This window comes from Xyrauchen texanus, chromosome 22 (assembly GCF_025860055.1).
Source record: "Xyrauchen texanus isolate HMW12.3.18 chromosome 22, RBS_HiC_50CHRs, whole genome shotgun sequence".
NCBI classification, from domain to species: Eukaryota; Metazoa; Chordata; class Actinopteri; order Cypriniformes; family Catostomidae; genus Xyrauchen; species Xyrauchen texanus.
In genome coordinates this window covers 17,003,341-17,018,712 of record NC_068297.1, presented here as the reverse complement: position 1 = coordinate 17,018,712, position 15,372 = coordinate 17,003,341, and the positions used below count along the sequence as shown (strand labels likewise).

Below are 15,372 nucleotides of genomic sequence, written 5' to 3'. Positions count from 1 at the left end.
CTGTCCTAGTAATACAAAAAAAAAGGTACTGCAAGTTACTTTGGATAAAAATATGTCTGTTGAATGATGACTAATAAAAGATATGAAGGTGTGTTAACATCAGAGGTAAACAAAGATGACTTCTAATTTACTATATTTAGTGTTACTAAGCTCAGCTGTGTTGATTCACAAGGTCACTAGGCTGAGTTTGAAGAACAGGCTGATGCCAAGACAGGGCACTGGCCACCCTTAGAATACAAATCCCTTTATGTTGTATTAAATTAGACAGTCTTCCAACCTTCCTCTCATCACAGAGACCCATAATAAACCTGCCACGGTTGTAATGGGGATATACTGTATTGTTTCCCCTTTGAGGTCAGCAGATATCTGAGATCTGATGTGAATGAGATGTCCAGTGACTTGAGGCTCAGACTACAGAAGGGAAGAATCTGAGATCCTGAGAGTGGCCATTTTGGATCTAATTAATATGAGACACTGGATGTGGCTGCAAAGGGGACCCAGAGTAGACGAGCTGCCATTTTGAAAGGGCACGTCCAAATGTGAATTTTCAACTAAGTCTTCCTCCTAACTTAGCTTTATATAAGAGAGAGAGAAGTACAAGAACATAAGAAAGAGTGAGGGAATGAAAGAATTACAGGACCTACCTTGTATAGCTGCCCAGGAAAATTATCTCTAACCATTCTAACAGGAACCAATGATTCATGAAGGTGTTAATTGAAATTTCTATATGAATTTGAAACAGTAAGCACAGCATTTCTTTAAAAAAAAAATCTTGCTTTTAGAAATAGCACAATCTGATAAAATTACTCTTAAAACAAAAATTCTAAATAATCCTCAATCAATTTTCAAGTCCTATTTTAGGGGTATTTTAAAGGTTCAGGTACATACAGACACAAAGTCATGCAGCTAGTCTTATATAAAACCTCTTTCTCTGAAGACGTATCTTAGAATTGTGTTTGAAGCCGAAAAAGGTTTCAGCTAAATGCTTGGAATTACAGACATTGTACAAAGCGCTCTAAGCAACGACTTTCAGCCAACTTGTACCACATTTTAGATCTATTTACCACAATTTCAAGCACAATCACAAAACGAAAATACCCATAATCAGCCTCATGAACACGCTTTTGGGAGTGTATATTTTTCTGAACTTTTCATTCAATAACATGCTTGAATTTCACTTTCCATCACTCTTTCAATAACTTTTGATTTGACATAGCAGGTAGCTAAATAAGCATACCAAACCCATCAATAAGCAAAGGAAGATAGAGAGAAAAAAATACTTACAGTATAAAGGGGGTGCAGATATGAGGAAATATGAGGAGACGGGGGAAAGAATTAGGGGGAAATCTGTAATCTTTACAGAGAGCAAGTGGACTTTGTGTCAGACCTTTAAAAAACGCAAAGAAAGATCAGACAGTATCCAAGATGACAGACAGACAGGCAGATAGGCAGATCGACAGATAAATCGCTAGATCGATTTTGTATGGTCCTTAAGCATTTTATTTTACTCAGTGACTAACCAATGGTGAATCACTGTTTGATTTTATGTTTACTAATGTTTACTTAATCTGAAAGTAACTAAATAAGATTAATGAAAATTAATCTAAAAGATTCTGTTACTGATTACAATTTCAATTAAGTAATTTGTAATCAGTTCTGGGTTACATTTTAGAAGTAATCCACCCAACACTGTCAAGGTGTAGGGCTGGTATTCAGAAAGGCTGATCGTAAAGAAGCAAGTAGAAGTGGCGAGAAAATGTGAAGTAATAGAAAGATGACAGGAAATAAAAGGAACAGTTCAGAAGTGGCAAAACTGCTGAGGGGAATTCTCTGTGTTAAGCTTAAAGTTGTTGTCACACAGGATGTGACACTTCTCAAGCGATTTCTCTTTCAGGTGACTCTCTTCTTGATATGTTAGCACTTCTGCCCAAAAAGCACCGCAGGACACGACAAGGCCACATTTGCCTCTTGAACATTAGCTTGACTCGTCGCAACAGGGATCTGCTCCCTTGCATTATTGTCTCTCACCAAAACCCTGGGCAGATTCATTGTTATGCAGTAGTGTTGGAGCCTCTCTCAGACTCCAGCGGAAAAACACTTAGTGCAGCTCGTCATTCCCTACAACACACACACATGCACCTCTGCACCCACACACTCTGACCTGCTGTGTGTGCACGTCCAACATCAAGTGTGTGTAGAAATATGTGTGGGTGAATGATAGATGGAGGTAGAGGGTGTGTGTGTGTGTGTGTGTGTGTGTGTGTGTGTGTGTATGTGTGTATCGTGCAGCTGAAAAGAGTAATTAGAAGTAATGCCCACAGGGGTAGAAATGCAGGTGAGAGAAACACACAGCTGGGTCCCCACATAACTCACACATCTAATCGTCATACACGCCCTTACACACTCACTCTCACCTGAGTCACAACCCCATGCTGTGTGCCATCTTTTCACTCACAGAATATTAACTTGTTTTTATTGACTGGTGGTTAAAAGGTTGGTATGCTGATAAATATATATATGCTATTCAGAAGAGGACCAAAAGTGTAACTGTGTGTGTCTCATAGAGATTCAGTGGTTGTGTGTGTGTGTGTGTGTGTGTGTGTGTGTGTGTGTGTGTGTGTGTGTGTGTGTGTGTGTGTGTGTGTGTGTGTGTGTTTGACATGTGAGAGTTTCTTCTCAGTAGGGTGAATATGAGCTAAAGAGCAAAGTGAAAGGTCATCACCACTCAGATGTCTCTCAAAACCAGGGAGGCAAATCGATCCTAGAGCCCCTTGAAACTAGAAAGATTCAAAACGCTCCATATCCTTAAGATGAGGAATCATGCCCATAGTCATCCCTAAACACTCTGGACTCCGGGCTCCGGAATCCGGACCCCTTGCATAACATGAGAGGTGATCTGGCAGTAAGAACTGCTAATGAAATTCCAATGCAGTACAGTTCAACTTTTAGAGTAAAGAAAGGATTTAAGTTTTTATCTGATTATCATCTACACATATTATATCGCTTCTGAAGACATGGATTTAAACACTGGAGTCAATTGGATTTCTTTGATGTTTCCTTTATGTGATTTTTGGAGCTACGAATTCTCATCACCATTCACTTGCATTGTATGGACCTACAGAGCTGAGATATTCCTCTAAAAATCTTAGTTTGTGTTCTTCTGAAGAAAGAAAGTCATACATATCTTGGAAGGCATGAGGGTGACTAATGATGAGAGAATTTTCATTTTTGGGTGAACTATCCCTTTTTTCGGTGTAAAAATACTTTCTCATTTCCCAGCTAATTATGCAGAGACACAATTTGAATCACCAAAAAACAAAAGAGGAATGTGGAAGTCAAAGTGGATTTATAGTAAAAAAGGACTTAATATTGATCTGTTTCTCAACAACACCAATCATATCACTTCTGAAGTCACAGATTTAACCACTGTAGTTGTATGGATTAATTTTATGCTGTCTTTATGTGCTTTTTGTGCTTCAAAGTTCTGGCCACCATTCACTTGCATTGAATGGACCAATAGAGCTGAGATATTTTTCTAAAAATCTTCATTTGTGTTCTGCAGAACGAAGAAAGTCATACACATCTGGGATGAAAACTTTCATTTTTGGGAGAACCTTTCCTTTAACAGAGGGTTTGCTCATTTAGCCGACGGAAGGCAATGAAACATGTCTGAACTGGACAGATCATGACAGCCGGATTGCAGATACTATAAAACGACTGCAACCTTCATACTGAGTGTGAACTGACACCACTTGTTTTTCTTTATGATTGCAAGAGGTTAAAGCAACAAGCAAGCAAAATATGTTAGCAACAGGCTCTTGAACTTAGTTTTCCCATCTCAGAACAGATTTCAAATCATTAAAAAAGCAGAGAAAGAGAATGAAAAAATGAAAAGCAGTAGGTCACCACTTGAAAACTCTCAAGACAAATCCAAGGAAATGGATATTCTATCTTTTGAGGTCAGAGCTTTGTTAAATAGTCAAGTGATATCGAGTAACTGCTCTGCCAAATGGATCGGGCATAAAGATAGTGTAGGACAACGCGGTTAATCGATTGCTGAGAGATCCCAGTCACTCACTCACCTTCCTGTACCGCCTGGAAGGGGTTGTTGGGCTCGATTAGTTTGATGGAATGGGTAATCCTCTCACTCTGGAGGATGTCATCGTTCAAACTCAGGTCTGAAATGGCGAGCTGAAAAATCTCATCGTCCCTTATGGCATTCTGTTCAAAAATAGCACCTGTTGGACCAAACAGACAATGTAAGCTATTAATGTTCTTACTAAATTACATTAAACAATTATTAAAAAATTTGAATAACAAAATTTTTAAAACAAATTTTTTTCATCTTGTGAGTATACCGTAGGCTATTGCTGCCTTCATGTGCTATCGGATTTATCCTACTTCCCACTTCTGATGTGGTAATTATGAGTATGTTACGTTCAAATGCTTTGTTGTCAATAGAAAACATTCATTCATATATATTTCTTGAGAAACTTTTAATTTGATACCATAAGAAATATTACTCTGTTTGCTGACGATAATGTAATTTTGGTTAAATAAAAGCTATTTGCACGGTGTAAAATGTACAACATGCGTCAAACGGTTGCTGATCTACATAAATGTATATTACCAAAACAGTAAGAGCTAACAATTAACTGTATAATTAGAAAAATGTCATTCACTACAGAAACCATGCTCTGCTTTGACATTTAAGGACTTTTTAGGACTTTAAGTTTAGGACACCCATCTCGGAAACTCGGGTATCAAAAGTTTCCCAGTCGGAATTACGACTTGAGGGTCATTCATGTGCAACTTCTGAGTGGGGAAACTCATATTTGATAGCACGTGTAAGGCAGCATAAGTCTGCGTGCAGGAAAGCATGTTCACGTGAGTCTTTCATGTTTCTTCCAAACAGTTGAAACTGCTGAGCCCAACATAAAAACAAATAAGTCAACAATATCTATTCAGGTTATCAGTAATGATCCATATAAAAATGTACACATACAATTCACAGCAACTTCTTGCACCTGCTAATAGCCAGCAGCATTTCAGGAGTAAATTCAGTACCATGGAGAGCGTGAGTGTAAGAAGGGTTGTAAATATACTACACGCATCTCTAATTTGCCAACAATCTGTTGGAAAACAGCATGGTTGTAAGCCTACGGGAAGATCTTTTATGTCCAGGTGAGAGGATCATATACGTGACAGGTGCATACGTGGCAAATTTTGTTGTATTTATATTATAGCTTAGTTCACTGCGTACTTGGAGAGTCGTAATATTCTGAAGTTGGATGGAAGCATCTATCCCGGGAGATTTTCCAAACAACTGTGGAATTAATTCTTGATAAATATTAATGAATAGCCTATTGGTAATACATTAATTAACTTAGTTTTATCATGGTAGGCTATACCATTTGTATTCAGCCCATTTCAGATTTACTTTTAAGATATAATTGTTAAACTCTGATTTCGTGCTGTGTCACTAATGAGTCCTTAACACTTGGAAATGCAGCCTTTTAAATCACAATGCATCTGGACTCAATCAATAAGGCTGATTTGTGCTGGACTCAAGGGCATAAATTCCAGGGGTGATGGGAGGGAATCAGCCAAATCTACACCCTTGGCTGGACTACAAACAGTGACCCGGATATGATACTACATAATGGGATCAAGGCGACAGTGATCAAATAAGTGGAGCTGCCGGCTTGAGGTTTCAAAGGTGAGAGAGAAGGAAACAGGGCTTTTTATTTATTTACATGTGCGGTCAGTCGACCAACAAACAGCCGCTGATGCTCCATGCACGGGCGCACGCTGAGCTAACAAGAGCGCGCGCATTTTAATCACTTTCAAACACTTTCACAACTGGAAGATTATCTTTTGATTAAAACCACCTATGGCAGGATAAAGAAAAAAAAACTGTTTAAAAACAAGTATTGCGACAGAAGTAGTGTAACAATGTTAAAAACACAAGCAGAATTATGAAGGCAGGCAAACTGTAGGCTAACCTAACAAGAGATCACGTGGATATATATGTATATGTGAAAAAAGTATATGTGTGAATTTATCCTTTAATGGTGTATAAACTTCACCTAACGCCATCTGTATGAAACTACTCTTAAATCTCAATGAAATCATTCTAATTATTTTGAGTGATATTTAGTGGTGAGCTATGTGTGTGTGAGTGTTTGAGAAGTAGTGTGGCAGGCGCACCGGATGACAGAGTACATCAACTGCATACAAAAGAGCGGTTCCATACAAACAGAACACCAGGGACACCAGCTTCGTTAAATGTAATATTTTAACACATTATAATTTGGCATGAAGCAGTATTAGCGACCGTATACGAGCACATTTCTAAAAGAGCACATTTAAAGAATTAACGGGTGTTTAAACAGGTGTTTCTTTTCACATTAGAATGCAATTTCTATTCTATTTGCATGCAAACCAATTCTGTTGCCAGAGAGGACTGAATGCTGCACACAGTCAAAGGCTGCCGATATTCCCGAAAAAAACGGTTCCGATATACTTTTGTAACCCAAATCCGAGTAGCTACTGCTAAGACATCAGGAAATCTGTACAAGTCTAAGTTCAAGTAAGAAAGTCCACGTGGCTTGTCGCGCGCTCTGTAGCTCATGGAATAGAATTAAAATTTCCGTCACGTTCATCAGAAAGTTCAGGCTAAAGGCTGGGGAGGGGAGGACTGGAGTTAACCCTGAAACAGACCAATAATGGGCGTCTCAAATTCACTCGTAGTATGCTTATGCGTGTATCTGAAATTATTTCCTGACCCCTTGTGCGTTCACCTACAACCTGAAATGCACTAACTTCGTGGACCTGTTTGGTCATGTTTCCTGACAAGTTTCAAATGCCAAATGAACTATAGTTCTTCTATGTCGAGTTAAATGTGCAAGCTTCTGACTTTCTCATTCTATAAATGAAGGACTTTTTTAAGGTTAATGAAGAGAGTCATGATTCATGATTCCGCGCGTCTGTCCGAGACGTTGCTCCGGGCGCCTTACCGATGTGGATAATGGAGTCCGAACGAGCCAAGCGGCACTGCAGGATCCATAAGGAGAGGCTGATCACGAGCAACTCCATCTCCAGTTCTCGCCCCGATGTATCATCCACGCGTCCACGGCGGTCCAAAAATCCAGTTCCAGAAAGAGGGGGGGGGGGGAACGCGCGAGATTGACCACAATGCTGGAGATGCAGAGGCAACCACGGGTGCGTCACTTCTATCTTACTCCGAGATCTATGAAAATTGAAAGTGAGAAAGAATATTCGCGGGGAAAAATAAGTTCTCAAGGGAAGGAAAGCAGAAGAGGAGGGGTAGGGCGGAAAGAGAGAGCAAGGGAAACGACGGGGGTACCACGGTCAGAGGCAAAGCAACGGGTCCGTGCGTTCCAGCTCTCAGTGTGGTTTAGATACTGCTACTAACTGCAGCGCAGAGACCCCCCTCTCTCTCTCTCTCTCTCTCTATCTCTCTCTCTCTCTCTCTCTCTAGCTACTCCCAATACACGTGTACTCGCAGTCTTTCTCGTTTTGCTCCACCACGTGACAGAATAATGCAAAGATAGGACCGGTTCGGTATAAACCGAGGAGAAATGAAATTCAATGGAGCCGGAGAGTCGCCGTGAGTAGCGCGGATTGACGGCGGGAGGTAGCGCAGCGCTGAGTGAGTCAACTTCAACCGACCATCAAGAAAGATATTCTCATTTTTCCTGAGAGACACAATCCCTCACTGAATTTAAAATCAAAGCAGATGGATTGAAAGAAAAGTTACTGCTATGGATGGGTAAAATGCTCCTCAGAAATTTGCCTCAAAGGTGAGAGAGAAGAAAAAGACAACCGTGAGAGCTTCGTCTATTTTGGTGGATAGTTTGCCTCGAGTAAGCCGGACTGTCAGACACGAGATGAGCTTGAAAAACACTTAAAAACGAGAAAATCGAGGCAATAACGCAACGGAGGAAAGCAAGTGGGTGCCATGTGTGACTGCAACTATACAGTGACTGCATGATTTACTAGAGTCATATGGTTTATGCGCATTTAACAATCAAATACGTCAAGTAAATAATAGCACTAAAAATAAATACAAATTTTGATAATATGTTTGATACTATATTTATACTAATAACCAATAATCATAGCAGGCAAGTTTCTTGAACGTTGAATCTTGAAAACAAAACTGCATTATTCTCTCTCTCTCTCTCTCTCTCTCTCTCTCTCTCTCTCTCTCTCTCTCTCTCTCTCTCTCTCTCTCTCTCTACTGCATTTTCAGAATGGATCCGATGAAGAGTGATAATCTTCGCCTTACAATTAAAGGATATTTCTTGAGACGAAACCAACGGAAATATCTCTTAGTTGTTTGGTTAAGGCTATCAGGTCGTCAGCTCGGTTCATAGGGCTATGGACAGCGCCACAGCGCCCCTCTGGTGGCTTGGATAAATTTTTGTCTGTGGCGCGAGGCTGTGAGGGCTGCCTAAAAACTTTCCAGCCACTCGAGACTCGCGTACAGTAGCCAATGTGTTTAAAAAAAAAAAAAAAAAGCAGATTTAAAACATTTATATACAAGGGAAGTGCCAAGGTGGTCGACTAATCGACTAGTCGTCCAACAACCGACTATTCTATTATCTGATTTAAAAGATTAAATAATGTAATCTTTTAAATCATATAAAATGCAAACATGTTGATGATGGGGATTAATGTCTTTAATTCACTTTGTAGAAATCCCCCACCCACCCACTCCATTCTCTTATTTTAATTCAATCACTGCCTAATGCTTTTACAGGTGGAATATCGGCTTGTAATCTGATCTAATGATAATGAAAAGATTTCCAGTGCTTGCTCAACCATGCGGAACTGAACCAGAATCAGCATACTGATGGTTAATGCCACCCTCCATCTTCAAACCTCAAGGTTCTGTGTGAACAGCACCACCCACGGCTTTTGGATTAGTGTGCTAATCTGTGTTTTAGTTCCATTGGCTACACTCGAGTTTGATTTAGGGTGTTAATCTAACAAGGTACAACAGCAAGTGTTACAATTATATTGGTGAATACTAGCTTCATGCCACTGACAGATAAGGTATTGTGAAAAGGGCAGAAAGCAGAGACTAGTAAACAATACAAAACATTTTTTAAATGTCATTAAATTCCTATGAATATAAAATGTATATGATTTACAGTTTCTCATATATCATCAGTAAGGCAAATAATTAATAAAATGTGAAAGTGATACGTGTTAAAAAAGAACAACTTATGCTGAACATAAGCATGCTTGATTCAAAGGCATGTTTATACCATGAAAACACAAACCACTATCTCAAACCGCTCCCAAGCTTTTTCCTTTTCAGCCGCATGTGTTCTTCACTCCTTCTGATGTGTGTGTAACATCCAATGCAACTCTCCATCATGCTGCTAAGAGTTCAGAATCAACTTGCGAGATGTAAAAATCGATAAGATGATCTAACCATGACGATCAGAGAGCATCAAAAAGACAATGAGAGGGAGAGGGAAGTTTGCAAAGAAAAAGATATAGTTGCCTCCAATTCAGATTTAATTCATGGAATGTCAGAAAACAAGCCATAAGGATAAAAAGAAACAAAATACGGCTGATATAAGTGGTGTTATGCTGCAGTCTGACCACTTGTCAGAGATCTCACGAGCCATGACATGTACAAAGTTAAAACCGATCAAAGAGCTACAGACATGTTTAGTACCCTCCAGCTCCCCTCTAGCTGTAGCCTCATTAGTTGACTATATTATGTTAAAGAAAGAAGATTAAACATTGCTGTGCATATTACCATTACACAAATACACTGAACTCTCTATAACAACAAAATACACAGCCAGCATGCTGGTAATTTGGATCAGATGCTTTATTTGTTGAACCCCTAGTTAGTGGACAAGTTGAAGCAAGGGCATCACGTGTATGGTGAGGTAACAGAAAATCAAAACACTTAGTGAAACACATATTATAAATATGACACATAAAAAACAGAAACACTCACATTTAATATAACCTGCAACATTGTGGCCATACAAATCCAACCCACTGGGTTGTCTGAGTCATTAATAAGGCTTGTATATTGAGGACATTTGCAAACGTCAGTCCTTTGTGTGAATTATGTGTTTCACAACATTTGTATAATTAAGCCCATTATTGTTAATACAATAATTGAGGCTAAATTATAAATATGTACTTAGCACTGTATGAATATGAGTCAGACTCAATCAAATGTGCACTCTTTTGTTGATTTAAAAGAACAAACAAGATAGAAGTACCACCTTCATCTAAATGCAACATGTACACTTGCATTGTGTAAAGCTCTGTCTCCCAATGGTTTCAGAGCATTAAAAATACTGTATGTCTCAACATAGTGAAACATGGCATAAGTCATTCTTCAAACCAATATCCATCATACAGTTTTGAAATGCCAGTTTGGATATAATTTTCATAGATGGCCATTTCAATTAAAATTGACATGAGAAAGAATAGTAAGTGTAGGCCTATTATAAATCGATAAATCCAACAGGTAAATGACAGATTACTAATGGAAGTTACCGATAGACAACCAATATTAAGTCATTCCAAATGCATCTGATAACAGTGGAGTCTGTTTGACTGGAAGCCTGTCAGCTCTTGTTAGGATGCAAACTGCAACAGCTCAGGATTTCATCCTACTCATGAGCGGAGCCTTTGGAGTGCGTAAGCAAAGCAGAGATTATTTTCACTTGAGCTTGAGTCATTGACTCTTCAAAACAAAAACAGCTGTTTTATAGAGAATACACAGTTCCTCTTCTCCATCTCTTCTTGGACGGAGATGTGCAGTCTTGATTTAGATGAAGTAAGACTGTCACTTTGAGCTCCCGAGGCTTCCAGGACACACTAAATAAAACCTGGCATTTGAATAGATCAAACATGCATGAACACTCACGGCCAGGTACCAGGGCCATTTGTCCAAATTACATGTCAAGAATGTATTTATTCCGGCAAATGAGTGTTGCCTGCATCCTCAAAATCTAGAAACAATAAATCTGCAAACAACCATTAATTATCTTGAAGATTAACTTTTTTAATGTTTTTTTTTTTTTTCAAAGTTAATTTATTTGTCTCAAATGGATCTGAAAGCCCCTTTCTCACTCTCATTATAACATTTTACATATCTGAGCCTTCTCCTCATGTTCTAGGCCACAAAAGCATGTTTACTGTTGCACAGACAGACAGACGTGTATCATGTGCAAATAGCATATAAAAAAATGGGACCAAAATCAGCACCATGGACAGCACCTATGCTTACCTACATTTCTAGACTTGGCCCCATATGTAATATGTAATTCACTTATTGTTAATTTAATAAACAGAATATGAATAAACATAGATCATTTGTTCTAGTTTTATCAGTGGTCTGTTCTGGTTGTGAAAAGGCGCTTGAAGACACATAACAAAATTATTAACTTGAAGACTGTTTTCCAAAACAGAAATCTGTAACTCTTTAATGTACACCATATGCATATCCTTCAGACATTTCTGAGAGGTTCTTTAGAAAATGATGACATCTTATCCAAATGAACACACACATGCACAGATAATCATAAAATAATAGCAAATTCATCATATAGTACTAAAACGTGCAGTGATTTTAGTGTGCAACTGTCAGCGGTATGTCTCCCCATCTCTCCTAAACTGTCAATATTAAAATCAGTTTTGCAAATAAACCCCATAAAAATAATCATCATGAATGAGGCAAATAGCTAACTTTTTTGTCTACTCCTTTTATAACACTATATAGATTGCACAGGGGAATAATGTGGACATAAGAAAATGTGACACCAAAAACATGGTTTTCCAAAAACATCATTTGGAAGAAGCAGCAGCCAACCTTTAAACCTTGTCTCCTTGTCAGAAATGGAGTATGTCCACAGTGCACAGAGGCGGCTCACCTAAACTGTCAAAACTCTTAAGAAATCCTGACAGAAATCAGATTCATGCACCGCCCAACAGGGCATGATTGACGCACATCTGTCCTCATTAAACTTAAAATATACTTATAGTCAGTCATTTTCTTCTGTAGAGGCACATATTACAGTCTCTACAGACAGAGGGGGGAGATAATTTGGGGTAATTATCGTTTATGCTCGGCCAAAACTACACAGTACCCTCTCATCGAATTAATTAAAATGAACCCTAATAGCACACTGAGGCTTCGGGGGTTCTTTCTTTGACTAATATCTCAAATTTAATGTTTAATGTAAGAGACTAATTAGTCATTACGGTCTGGAAAGAATTCAGGCCTGCAACTCAACGCAAGCACATCAGCGGGTAACAGGAAAATGGACCAGGGATCCTACAGCAAGTGTTTTAGTGCAAACCCTGACAATGATGTATTCTTTGGTTTATTCCATTTTTGTCAGCTACATTTTTGTGCAGATTTTATGGGTTTCACCCATTGTTCTGTTGAATTTGACTTCTTATCACTGTTTTGCCTTACATAACAGTGCCTGCTAACACAATGCCCTGACCGGTTGCAAAAGTAAAAAATGCTGTGTGACACAAAATCACAGCCAATCAGAACATTTCTGATGTCTTCATAAAGCACAACAGTGCCAGAGCACTTTTTTAGCCATCTTGGTTCTGGAAGGGGTTTTCCCATTTTGTAAAATCCATGAACCAAACCAACCAGCACCAAGGTGAATCACAACATGAGAAGCTTTGATTTGAAGCCAAAAAGTATTTGAAAATTTGATAAAAAGACAAAAATACAAGACTGTGTACTTATTGTCTTTAATGAGGGCGTTAACAACAGTCCCATGAAGCATTGTAAATAATGTAATTGAATTCAAAGCACTTCTCATGCACCTTACAGTCCATTTGATCCCACAAAAGCTCAATGGGGTTAAGATCCATAACACTCTTTTCCAATTATCTGTTGTCCAATATCTGTGTTTCTTTGCCCTTTCTAACCTTTTCTTTTTGTTTTTCTGTTTCAAAAGTGTCTTTTTCTTTGCAATTCTTCCCATAAGTCCTGCACCCCTGAGTCTTCTCTTTACTGTTGTATTTGAAACTGGTGTTGAGCGGGTAGAATTCAATGAAGCTGTCAGCTGAGGACATCTGAGGCATCTATTTCTCAAACTAGAGACTCTGATGTACTTATCCTCTTGTTTAGTTGTACATCTGGGCCTTCCACATCTCTTTCTGTCCTTGTTAGAGCCAGTTGTCCTTTGTCTTTGAAGACTGTAGTGTACACCTTTGTATAAAACCTTCAGTTTTTTGGCAGTCTCAAGCATTGTGTAACCTTCATTCCTCAAAACAATAATTGACTGATGAGTTTCTAGAGAAAGTTGTTTCTTTTTTGCCATTTTTGACCTAATATTGACCTTAAGACATGCCAGTCTATTGCATAATGTGAAAACTCAAAAATAAACACAAAGACAATCTTCATTTAGCAAACCAAATAGCTTTCAACTGTGTTGATATCATGGCTAGTGGTTTTCTAGTACCAAATTAGCAGTTTAGCCTGTCTAGATTTGATCAAATATTATTTTTTTCAAATAGAGATGGTGCTGTTTTTTACATTATTAATGTCCTGAATATACTTTGTGATCAGATGAATGCCACTTTGGTACTTAAAGTATTGGAATTAAATTAAAGTACCAATTTCCTTCCGAAACATCTAAATCTGTACATTATTCCAAATATCCAAATATATTTTGGCCGCCAGTGTAAATAAAATTATATCAGTAGTTTGAGAGTGTAGGAAGACTGACTCGACTGTGTCATTTAGGTTTATAAGTTATTGTTAAAAATCCATTTGTCTTATTAGAAAATGAATAGGATTATTATTTCCAGAATGTTGCACTCTCTATACTGTACAACAGGACTGGGATTTTGGACCCACTATAGATGGATATATATGGATATATATACCTATATACCAAAATATTCTGTTGTTTGTTGGCTGCTTAGGACAAAAACTCTTCCTTGGAACTCTTACTTAGACTTACATGGAAGACACAGCAGTTGTTACTTGTTACAGCATTGTGTTACAGAACACTGCAGCAATGAATGTACTTTTTGCCTTTCTGAAGTTATCTTGAGGTTCCTAATAGTTTGAAAGGAACAGCTTCTGCTTACCACACAATTCTGCTGGCATCTCTCATCCTTTCTCATCCTTTCCCTCAAGTCGTGTCCCCCATTGCGGACAAGCCACACCTGTCCATCCTTTTCTCATCCTTCTTCCACATTAACGTGAGCTGATCAAATGAGATAAAACCTATATCTGGTTTGCACTTGAGGAATGATTTACAATCCAAGATCTGGTGAGAGATCACACTAGAAAACATGACCTTGACGTGTGGATGTCAGCGATTGTATGTTTGATGTGAGATATCTTTAGTATTTCCCAGCACCCCTACTCTCTCTCTCTCTCTGACTGTTTTCCCTCTTGATGGCACAAAAACACATCATCTGCTACTCCTGCTCATATTTTGCACACCAATTTCATTTTCTGATTGTTTTCTCAAACCTCTCCATCTCTGCTTTCACTCTCACTTTATACTTTCCTTCTTAAAAGATAGGATCCAACAGTTAAATGCTGAATGTCAGAATTTTATCTGTATTTTGGTTCAAAACCTAGGAATTGGAATTTTCTGGGATCAATACGAATTAAGCTCAATCGACAGTAGTTGTGGCATAATGTTGATTACCACAAAAAGTATTTAGACTTGTCCCAACTTTTCTTTAAAAAAAAAAAGCAAAAGTCGAGGTATAACAGTTTAAGGATGGGCAAGGAGGAGGCGGGGACTGGCTGAACAATCAACATAAACTTTTAATGCATAAATTAACTTAAAACAACATAAAACATAAGGACACAGACACACTTACAACACAGCTGCATGCGTCTTTCTCGAACTGGCGTCTCCAGCTTGCCTTATCTTGCTCTCCCGCTGATCAGCTGATTCAGCGCCAGCCGTGCTCCATCATGGCTCGGCCACGCCCTCCTCTTCGTCACACGTGGTTACAGTGAGGCACTTACAATGGATGTGAATGGAGGTTCTTTTTTTGGAGGGTTTAATGGCAGAGATGTAAAACTTATAATAATCTAAAAGCACTTAAAACAATTTGTCTGTTAAAACTCATGTATTATTTGAGCTGTAAATGTTATCTTTTAATGTTTAAATGTTTTTATGGTCGTTTGAGGATTTACAGTTTACGCCTTTACGGTATGTCGTCATGATAAGGAAGTTTTATACTTGGATATAACTTTACACAGAAAAGGTTAGTAAGTGATTTTATCATAATAAAATCATGTTACACACATTGTTTATGTCTTGTGGCTATACCTTTGAAACAGTATTTTAACATTTATGGACT

General features: G+C 38.4%; 1 protein-coding gene across 1 annotated transcript in view; it reads right to left on the bottom strand.

The window, feature by feature from the left end:
• Positions 1–7,355, bottom strand: part of LOC127662097 (glutamate receptor ionotropic, delta-1-like) — a 419,478-nt gene extending 412,123 nt beyond the window's left edge. Inside the window, exons 1-2 of the mRNA XM_052153073.1 lie at positions 7,020–7,355; positions 4,083–4,238 (exon numbers count right to left, since the gene is read on the bottom strand). Of these exons, the coding sequence (XP_052009033.1) occupies positions 4,083–4,238; positions 7,020–7,098 (235 nt within the window). The 5' untranslated portion in view covers positions 7,099–7,355. The remainder of the gene's footprint in view (positions 1–4,082; positions 4,239–7,019) is intronic.
• Positions 7,356–15,372: the final 8,017 nt, after the last annotated feature.